The sequence below is a fragment of the Centruroides sculpturatus genome, unplaced genomic scaffold (assembly GCF_000671375.1).
Source record: "Centruroides sculpturatus isolate CEXI.00-Female unplaced genomic scaffold, Cexi_2.0 scaffold890, whole genome shotgun sequence".
NCBI classification, from domain to species: Eukaryota; Metazoa; Arthropoda; class Arachnida; order Scorpiones; family Buthidae; genus Centruroides; species Centruroides sculpturatus.
The window spans coordinates 225,456-236,997 of NW_019385014.1; the positions used below are offsets into that span (position 1 = coordinate 225,456).

General features: G+C 32.6%; 1 protein-coding gene across 3 annotated transcripts in view; it reads right to left on the reverse strand.

Moving 5' to 3' along the window:
• LOC111633430 overlaps positions 1-10,646 on the reverse strand; it is a 67,178-nt gene extending 56,532 nt beyond the window's left edge. The window contains exons 1-4 of one of the 3 annotated variants that reach the window (XM_023377995.1): positions 10,580-10,646; positions 10,196-10,500; positions 2,136-5,604; positions 1,711-1,866 (exon numbers count right to left, since the gene is read on the reverse strand). In XM_023377995.1, the coding sequence (XP_023233763.1) occupies positions 1,711-1,866; positions 2,136-5,516 (3,537 nt within the window). In that variant the 5' untranslated portion in view covers positions 5,517-5,604; positions 10,196-10,500; positions 10,580-10,646. Of the gene's footprint in view, positions 1-1,710; positions 1,867-2,135; positions 5,605-5,795; positions 7,374-10,195 lie in introns of those variants that run through there. The other 2 variants (XM_023377996.1, XM_023377997.1) reach the window with 2 other exon arrangements.
• Positions 10,647-11,542: the final 896 nt, after the last annotated feature.

Below are 11,542 nucleotides of genomic sequence, written 5' to 3' on the forward strand. Positions count from 1 at the left end.
AAATAAAAAATATTCATAGTAAATATCTGTGAAATTTTTTAAATACTCTTATTTTTTGAAAATTAATTTTATATTTTTTAAAACAATTTTAAAATGTATTAAGATAACAGAAATATAATTCTTTGAAGGAATATTTTTCTAAGAAAAACATTTGTAAAATTTTCTAAGAAATAAATATTTTCTAAGAAAAATACTTAGTATTTGTTTGAAACATAATTTATTCATCATGTTTATATGAGAAATTTATTATTCAGACTTAAAATATTTAGGTAATGAGCCTATTTTGATACCAGTCCAAATAATTCTTTTATATTTTAAGGCATACTATTTTGATCAAATCTGAAAAAATATCATTTTATTATAAATGAAATTTATTTTTCTTGATAAATTTCAATTACAAAAAATATAGTTTCAAATTTAAGCCAAATTTTGTACTTACTGTAACTGACAAGTCATTATGCTTATTTTAAAATAATACAAATACACATTTCAAATTTTATGAATATTCTATATTCATTCATACAGAAGATAAGAAAATGAATTTAAAAAAAATTATAACTTAAACAATTTATGAAAAGCTGGAGATAGTTATTTATTTGATTATACAAAAAGCATTTAATGAATAAAGAGAAGAATATGTTGGAAAAGTATTGGAAAAGCTGGAATATTAGAATCACTTTTACTAGGTGAAGTTAATGGCGTATAATCTACTTTCCTAATTAAAGCTCACAATAAAATGACATGCTTAATCTGATGTAACTAGCTATAATCCATTGAAGTTTTGTAACCATATGGAGGAGTCAATCTTACAAATTATGTTGGAAGCAGAGAAATTGCTTATAAATGGAAATCAAAACCCACATTTTCCAAGTATAATTGAACAGTACTGTCCCCATCTCTTTTTAGAAATATAAAAATGGTTAAGTGAAAATTCTTTAAACTTTATTTAAAATTCTGTCATAGTTTAAATAAATCTTTTTCCTGAATTTAAATTTTATGCTATATATTTATAACTTGTATTTAGTAAAAGCTAATTAAAATTTTTTTATCTACATAATTACCTTTAAATATTTACAAAATTCAATATTAAATTACCCAAATTAGCATAAATTAAAATTCAAATTATATTAATTATTATTAATCATTCGACATTCTTAACAACTATTTACCAGATAATATATAAAATATACAATTTAGTTATAGTTAATTATAACTCAAAATGAAATTATTTAAAGTTATTGAATATATTTGCAACAAATTAAAGTATGTATTTTACTTGTAATCGAGAGAAAAAGTCAATGGCTTTTTCATATGTTTCAACAAAATTAATTATATTCAGCTTACAGATCACAGTGCACCCATCACAACACACCTTTTGTGACCTCTACTAGTTTGGAGAAACTGGTTTGGTAACTGACCTTGTAAAAAACTGGCTGCCCACAAACAACTAGACAAGAAAATGTTGACACTAACATCTTATGACAAATACTTGCAAAATTTCTTTAAAACATCTTTCCTGATTGAAAAATTATATTTATTTACTTATAATATGAAACTTATAATTTTGATTTCATAGTAGAAATTATTTTAAAGCATTAATTATAACAAAAGAATGTGATTTTTTTTCCTCCCTTCTTGACAAGTAAGATAATGCATGCTCACAGAAACTATAAAATATTTGATTAAAAATATATATAATTTAGTATTCACCTTCATTGAGGGATTACTACTATCATCTAATTGGATTTGCTCTCTGGGAAAATACAAGCCAATCTCGACATTTGATGAATAGGTTACTGATATTTCGATTGATACAGAGTTTTCTGATAATGATGCATCTTCCATAACAACATCCTTATCACAGACCTAATTAAATAAAAAATTTAAGTAATTTATTTTCATTATTCTGAAATGTAAACCGTCCAATTAAAAAAATAACAATATGAAAAAAGTCACTATTTTATTATTATATGAATTCTTTATTTTACATCTTAATAAAAACTCTAATGTATTAAAACCAATGCTAAATATTTTATTTAACTTGATGAAATAAAAGTTGTGTATGTTAGTTTTCTATCTCATGACGATTTAAATTTTTTATTTATTTTAATTGTTTTTCTGTGGAATTAACTCACCTTTTCTTTTATTTTTGGAGATTTTTGAAATTCTTCCTTTGCTAAGTCTTGCATACGAAATGTCCAATAACTCGAATGAGTACATACAAATGTGTTTCCCATTTTAGCAACTGAAATAGTCATCCTGCCATTTTCTTTACTCTGACGAGAGTTATATAAACCTATCAACTGGCTAGGTGTCATTCCAAACAACTCCTCTTTAGCTGGCAATACTTGCCAATTAGAGTACATAGACAATTTTGGATCAGTATCCTGTGGTACATACATTGGTTGAGAACGATATATACAACAAAAAGTTGATCTTGTGGAACACTTCAAACCTAAACTTGTATATGCATGTCCACCAAGATAAAGTTGAATACTTGTCTTTTTTGGCCGAGGTGTTTCCGGACTAATTAAAGTTGAACCAACTAATGTGATACCCTTTTTTAAGGGTAAAAATGTTGGTCTACTCGGATTTGCACATTTTTTCTTAACATCATCTGATAACGAATCACTTTTACTAGGTGAAGACCTGTTTGCATTAACATTATCAGCAGTTACATTTGTTTCTTTAATACCTGTTCCCTCGCTAACTGCATCAGTACTATCTGACACACACAAGAGAGGTAGGGATGTTGTAGTTATTGTGTCAGTTTTAATTGTTGATATTGATGTCAGAGTACATGATGTACTTTCATTTTCCATTTGCATAATTTTTTTGTTAATTTTTTCTTGTTTATCACCATTATTGAAATCAGACTGTTGTGATAATGATGGACTAATGCTGCCAACTGAAGACATTTCTGCATATTCAGATGCTGGAGACAAACTTGAAGATTCAACTAATAAACTAGTTGACATAGAGTGATGAGGAGACATTGAAACTAATTTTTCTTCTTCATTTTCTGTGGTAGCACTCTTTGACATAGGTGACAGTTCCATTTTATCATCACCTGAATGAAAATGACGTTTCCATTTATTTAAATCATTCATACCTGTTGCCATAAGTGGCGCTTGAGACGATGTTTGTACACAGAGTGATGATCCAACAACTGCAGTGGAAGTGTGTACTTGCATGACTGTGCCACCTGAATTTAACTCAGGTTTAGAAATTGTAACAACAACTGTTGGAAGTGACATTTTCTTAAATTTCTGCACTTTTTCTGGTTCCGATGACCAGGGCTCATTTTCAATAATTGATTGTGATGAACGACTTTTACGATCAAGTAATGTAAACAAAGCACTCTTATGAAGATTTGATTTTAATGTAGCATTTTTGCTTCCTATCTCATCAAATATTTGCACTTTTCCTCCTGACATTTGAGAATTCCAATTACCAGGAGACACTGAAGGTATACAATGAGGACTTAATGTTTTATCACTTTTAGAATATTCTACTGTTTTTCTTCGATTCACTGGAGTCTCTAAGTGGCTTTTTGACAATATTGGTTCTGATAATTTCCTCTGTTTCAATGGAGGAATCCATCCGTCATTGTCAACAATGAAATTCTTAATTTCTCCAGTTTCCTGTAAAGTCAATTTATCTGGAATAACTTCTTCTGGTGAATCACATGTATGTATCTTTTCCATTAAAGACATATCTTTTAAAAGTCCCAACTGTGTTTCAAATTGAGTTCTATGTTTACAATAATGTAACTGATGAGCCTCTAAATTACCTTTACTATGGAAACCAATATTACAATATTTACATAAGTATACTGTGGAGTGAGCATCATTTGATTTTTGTTTAGTTACTATTTCTGTATTAGTTTGATGAAGCAGTATTTCTTCAGATGTAGTATGATGTACTGTTTGTTTTGGCTTCAATAAAAGATCTTTAATTATACTGCCTTCTGATTTGGATTGTTTTTCTAATTTTGATATAAACTCACTGGAAAGTTTATCTGAAGAAAGAGATGTGTAATGAGTTTTGCTAAGTGGTTTTAAAAAATTCCTTTCTTTTTCTTCTGATAAAGAAAATTTTAATTTTTCATTTTCTAAAATTGTATAGATGCCATTCAAATAACTTGCAGATTTTTTATGATCTGTAAAAATATCTGAATTTTTTAAGAAAAATGGTGAATCGGAATGCCCTAGAAGAGCATTATGAAGTTTAGATTTATTACTCTGATAAGGAGAATTATTAAAAGTAGAGGATAAATCTTCACTGTATCGACGAATTTTGGATGCTGTATGAGATTTTCTATATTCTTTCTCATTAAAATTTTCCGAAAAGCTCAAATGACGAACATGTTGTCTCGGACGAATGGGATTTGTTGTTTCTACAATAGCTGCATTTTGTGCAATTATTTTTGAAATGTGTTGCACAACAGAATGCGGTTTTGATACTTTTTGAGATGGTGATGATTTTAAATTATTCTGAGGAACTGTAATACTTAAGGCAGATGAAAAATCAACAACAGAACTTCTGGGGCTTTCTGATAAATCATCTTGCTTATTTGAAATAATATAATCATCTTCATTTATTACTTGTGAGATGTCATTAATTTTTTCAGATAATTTTGCTGTTTTCTCATTTGATTTATCATCATTCATTAACTGTGATAAATTTTTTATTTGTGAATTTTCTTGGGTGTTAGGCAATAAATTAACACTACCTCCTGTGAGGTGTACAATCTGTTGTTCAATTTCAGAAACAAATTCATTGTCCATATTTTTCTTATTTAAATTTAAACCAGTTAATACTGATTCAATATTAGAAGACTGAGTACCATAAACTGAACTCGGCATAGAAATATTAATTTCACTTTCTCTTGGTAAATCCACACCTGGAAGACATTTGCTCAATGGCAGTGATGTGTTGAGCTTAAATTTTTGTTTTTGACAACCTACATCTGATCCAGTTTTTGATTTATTTGAAGCGATAGTTGGAATTTGATGAGTAACTACTGTGGAAGACGGTTCAGATAAACCAGAAGATGTTGCTATATTATCAGTATCTGAAGTCAATGGAAAGGCACTTCGAGCAGAAAAATCAATATGATCTTGTGAAGTAAAACTGTATGTTCGTTTCTTGAGCAGCACATTATTTTCATTTGTATTATTCTTTCGTCTGTCTGTTTCCTCGCACAGAAGAGAGTCTGGCATAGGATTTTCTGAAATCAATTGCTTTTTCTTTCTGTCCACCAAGGTTGGCTCACTAATTGCTTTAGTCACATTTATTCCTCTGTCCTTTAAAGAATAAGTTGGCAAAGATATTTTTCGATTATTCAAAGTAGGAACAATATCCAAATTTGTTCCTCTAGACCTCGATCTGTCATGTTCGGACTGCTGTTCATAACTGGTTTCCACAGTGTCTTTAACAGTGCTAAAAGATCCCTCATTAAGAGAAGACTGGAGACTTGCACTGACAGTCTTGTTTGGCATTACCTTTGTCATAAGTTGCCTTCTTCAGTTGCTATATGTCATATGGAAAACTTCGAGCAATCCTGCATTCTTTTCATCGTCATCTGTTACAGCCATCACACTAAAAAAAAAAACAGAAAAACTATTCTAGTATTAAAATTTTCTCATAAAAATATTTAATTAATTAATTAAAACAAAAAAAATTAATTAATTTATATACAATTTTCACATTTAATTATTTGACTTTATCATCATAAATATTTAATCGAAAAAAATTCACTTTTATTATTAGTATTTGATACATAAAAATACCATAAACAAATCAATATCAGTGTAAGCTTGTGTGTTTCTCCGTTTTTTAACGAAAAAATATCTAAAAATGTATCGAATTAATTGCGAGATGGAGATAGTTATATCGTTAATAAACAAAAACTTCGGACGTATGAACATGATGTATTTTGATAAAGGAATTGGATGATAATGATGTCGTCATTGTCCTTCTTGCAGAGTTGCAGTATCGCTATGACAACGGGTCTATCACATTCGGAGAAAGGGGTAAGTGTAGGAAGAATTCCAAACCGTGCCTTTAACTTTCAACAGTGATAGTCAGGAAATGAAATTGGATTCTTTGATCACACGAAAACATCGTTTATTTTATCGTACGAGTGAATAGAATTATAACGAACTCCGGTTTAAAAAAATAATTACACTTCTATTATGTAACTGAAAGCTAATTATCGTCATTCAATGATACTACTATTAATCAATTCACAGATTTATCTTTTAAAAAAACTCTAATTGTGTTTATTTTTTCTTTTAATATTTTTATTTTTATTTTCTAGTTGCTGATTTCTTTCGAAGTCGAAGATATACAGCGCTGTCCGAATATATTCCAGATTAAAAACAAGTACGGTAGAAGTCATTGAACGAATGAAAAGCCTCTAAGTTATAACCTGAACTGCACAGCAGTGGAGTGTGACGATGGGGAAGAAAATGATGGACACTGAGACGTGCAGGTTGCATTGAAATGGTATCATGCGAGAGCAAAACCTTGTTTGACGCCATTCCCATGGTCGCTCAATCGAACTTAAAAGGCAAGTCCGATGTTCTTAAAATGGTTCTAACATTAGAAACCACTTTGATAGTCTTATAGCTCACAAGTAGTTGCGGTTTTTCCATTAAGGATCACTTTCCCCTGCTAATCATTCGCCGGTATCACGCAGTATAATCAGGGTAATGCATATTGCTGGAAACTAATAATAAACTCATATTAAAGAGCCAAAATAATCACACTAGTTTTACTATCACAAAACACTTTTACTACGCTAACTATAAATAAATTTGGCCAACACGAAACGCACACAATGTTTCAATTTTGTTTTTTTTAAATAAAGTTTTATTTTTGATGTTTACTAGTTAAAAATGGCACTTAAATACCGGGATAATTTTAAACATTATTCAGATTTATTTATAGTTTTCTAAGTAAGGATGGTAAAGGGGGAAATGAAAGGATTTCCCATAAGCGATTGATAAGCTACAGATGACGTATGCTTCTCAGAAACGTGCCTTCGATGCGTTTCAGAATAAACACGATCTCATTAATTTAAACCATACACAAATCCTGCAGAGTAAACATTTTACATAGTTTTAATTTTTATAAACTCGTCAGCGTTTTTTTCCCCTTCCTCGAGTCTTGTTAAGTTAATGTAACATCAATATTTAATACATTAACGCACGATTTATAGCATCGGATAACAATTTAAATTACGAATAAGTAAGAATAATTAATTAATTCTTTATGTAGCGACCTTGGCATATAACTCAAAATAATAATTAAGCAGAAAAATAGCTTTTCCGATATGGTAATGTATCAACACGCAATTATATAATTTATTATGTGATATATTTTATAACGGTGAAGCTTAATCACTTTAGTATCGCCTGCTCTTGCGAATTACACATTCGAGAAGAAAAAAAAAACAGCAAAACCAAAAAGGATTTTTCTCGGATCGATGGGCAAACTAACGTATTAAGGCGTCTGCACGACTTAGAAGCATTACAAGTATCATTCTCTGTAGGCAATACCTTGATATTACCTTACAATATATTCTCTACTCGGACACCACCTGCCAGAGTTGCAGCTGTCATTGTTCTTGTTCCACTGGACAACAGGTTTGCAGTTCAGGCGAGTCCACTTCAAGAAATTAGGAGAGTACGCATTAAAATTCTACCATTATCGAAAGTTTCTTCACCTCTCACTTTCTCATATCGACCTAAATTTTATCAAATTTTACGCTAGAAAATGTGTCACTCGAAAAAAATATATACATTAACGATATAAAATTCATTATTCGCAAATTTAATGAAACAGAATAATGTATTTTTTTTTAATTTGACTTTCTCGCATCTTAATAAACCAGTCTGGTTTAAAATGAAGGTTTATTACGGATTTTTACGCACTGATAAGTTTAGTACATTCTATCTCCGGGCGACATAAAGTTATCTAACGCAACACTTGCTTAGATCTGCAACATTTTTAACATCTAGGAAACCCTCGATAATTCTCAGAAGACAACAGGAAAACTTCAGTTTTCTCGATAACCTGCAGTGACAACCTACTTATCCGGCTTTCATGCAATCATCGAACAACAATAAATCCATCTGTGATAGGATATTCTTGTTATCTATGGCAATATATTAATTTTTTTAACCGCGTGTTCTTTCATATTTTGGTCCATATCTAAGATTACATGTGAGGCTAATGTGTTTTGTGATTAATACTCGAGTAATTTATCTGATGGCGACGGTACGAAAAGTTATTTCGACACTCGAACTGCATTGGTGCAATAACGGTCATCGAGATTGCTAAAAAAAAAATACGTATTGCGTAATATAAACATTGATAACCAACGGCAGAGTTTGTATTGTCCTAAATTATCAAACTTTTATTTCTGAATAGAGAGGGTATTTCAAGTAAATTTGTAATCCTAAAAAGCTTAGATATTTTCCTGTTGGGGGAATGTTATTTTGTTTTTATGTAGCAGGTGCATTGGTTTTAAACATCTAAAATCTGGGGGTGTAAATAGAAGAACAGGTGATTTTATACGAGTTTCAAGGCAATCGTAGATAAATGTTAGCAGGCTGGCTATTACTTGGCAGCTGCACGAAAGACGGCTTGGAAGTGACACTTTTGGAAACCTTATGACGTCATATTTCGCGTTATTATTGTTGGGAAACATCACGGATGTTAATTAAAATATTGCAAAAGGGCGCTATTTGGGATAATCAAAATAAATAGTTCTTATAATTAAAGCTTAAAATATATATATCTACATGAATCCAGTGATATGTTTGTGTACAGTTTGCAGTTTTATGTTTAAACAAACTCGAAAAGTGAAGAGTGCGATATGACTTAGCGAACCTCGAACTCGGTTCAAAGAGTAGGCATGATAACGATAAACTCAGAGCACACAAACAGCTGACGCCAATATTCATACCCCACCAAGACGATGAATCATACACCTTTCTGGTCGCAAGGTTTTAAAATTCTTCGAAGTGGACACATTCCTATGTCGTGTCACAGAACCTAATAACCTCTTTGGATTAAAGAATTTTACGTGTATTAAGTAGGGCAGCTGTTACCATTTTTATAGGAAAAAAGCAATAATAATAATAATTATTATTATTATTAAACGGGAGAATCAATTTATGAATAAAAATTCGCCTTTGCGCACGAACATAAAAGGAACTCCTCTTAAAGATAAGCGGAGTTAATAACTTAATTCGACGGTTATTGTACAGTTATAAAGTTATTCTCCTCGCTCCTGACATAGGCTACAATCGAAATTTTACCCTTTCCCCAAAGGCGCCAGTAAACCTACATTCTCGGCTTAGCAACACCTACCCTCGGCGTGTCTAGGACATTTCGCTAAGCTTAGACAATGAATGGCCTTCTGAAGTGGTTTCACCAACAAGTTTTTCAATCCTACATTGGTCTTTGCACGGTCATCAAACAGGCATCGGTGTCAACATACCCGGGTTCAACCCTTACTTCATACGGAAACTATTGAATAACACCATTAACGTAACTATTAAAAGTATCCGACTTCTTATCGAACGACAACAAACAACAACAGAAACAACAATAACGTACTCGAACCCCCTTGCTTTAATCCGTAATCGTAAACTCGTATGTTTACGGCGCGCAAATCCCGCCAAGGCGTTCGTTAACGGCAAAATCGAAAATCGATAAACACATCGAGATGCTAAAGATGCTAAAATAAAAATGTGTATTTTAAAAATCCGCCAAGATGCAAGATATAACCATGTAAGGACGAAAACACAGAAGCCGTGTAGGTAGACAAGACAAGTGTACGTGTAGCGTGAAGTATGTACGGGGAACCCCTACACGGGAGGGTGTTTCCCAACGTTGGCTGACTCACATTCCAACGCATCCCACAGATCCGCTGCAAGCAATCGAAGCCGCCACAAAGCTGAAAAATTTAATAAAATACGATACTCACTCGGGTCATCCTCCATTCCTATCGAAAAAAATAGCGAGTGGACGGGGGTAGAAGCGCTCTCACCCGCCCGCTAACACGTAATCAACAGAAGGGATTTCCCGTACAATTTATAAACACACTAGAACACTACGTACAGTACATAATATACAATAAGTACAAACTAGAAAGTACGCTAGCTTTCCGTCTTACCTCAAATCCATGCTGGTTTACGACCGTTGAATTTCTTCGAACTGCCAAGCACACCCTTGAGTGATGACGTCACTGGGCGAAGGATAACCCCTGAGGTTGAAGGAAGATGTGCGAATAGGATATCCCGTCCGCCATGTTGTGGCAGGGCACGTGGGGCTGGATAGCCTTGCATGCCACTGCTACAGACTTTTTGTCCCGTCTGGATGAGATACGCCGTTTCGGGAACGCAATGCCTCATTACTTATGTCCGCCTAGCATTTGTCGACGATAAACTTCCGGTTAACGGCGAAACGGGGGGTCGAGGGCTGCGAAAAAAGCGCGGGAAACGAGTAAATATAGATTTTTAACCCGGACTACGTTGCGATGCGTAGTAAGCTGACATACCAAGTGCGGTGAGGTGGCAGCTGTGACTGGCGTCGCTTTGTCGACGGCTGATAGTGTTGACGTTGGGAAGTTCTGATTGCTCTATTTTTCCTCTTCCTCCCACTTGTTCGGTTTGTAAATGTTATTTGAGAAGGGTGCCGCTTCTCAATGAAGTACGCCGAAAACAACTATGCAAAGCCGCCATTCTTCCATTCACGCTGAAGAATGTGAATGAAGAATTCCTCCATTCATTCCTAACTTTTTTTTTACTTTTATATTATTAATAACTTTTGAAATGTGTAAACAATCATTTTTCTACGGTTTTTTTTTACATTCGAGAACCTCCGTTCGAGAGAATTACAGCAGTTTTCTTTCTAATATCGAACGTTCTAAACTTCGGCGTGTAGACTTTTCTGACTTAACCTATTAAAGCGAAAACATTTTTATCGCGGCTGACCTTAAGCTTATTTTTAGTACACTATGTTCCCACCAGATGGCAGTAATCGGGTAAAGTGTTCAATGTGTTCCTATTTAAAGAACTTTTTTCGTGCGCATGTGGCGACTGAAAGTCGGAAAAGCTCTTTTGAAAAACATCGAGCTAAAATAAAAGGAAGTTCATAAGGCGAGAGAAAAAAAAGTTTCTCTTGATTAAAATAATAATAAAATTCCACTAAAAATAACTGGAAAAAAAACGAAAACGAAAACGGCAGGAGGAAAGTTAATCGAGATTGTGTTTGTTATTATACGAGATTACAGAATCATCTTTCCCTTTTTAATTACTTTTGTGTGTTTGTTTTTTTATACACCCCCGTCTCAAATCAAAATAAACGTTAATACCCGCGACCCCAACGTTCTCACAACCTTGGCTGTGGCCTTGAAGTAGTCATCCTGCCAACATTTAGCGCCATCTATAGCGTAAAAAAATAATTAAAAAATTTATACAGTGGCGCCTCCGATGACAGCTTTTCAAATTAAAATTTCATA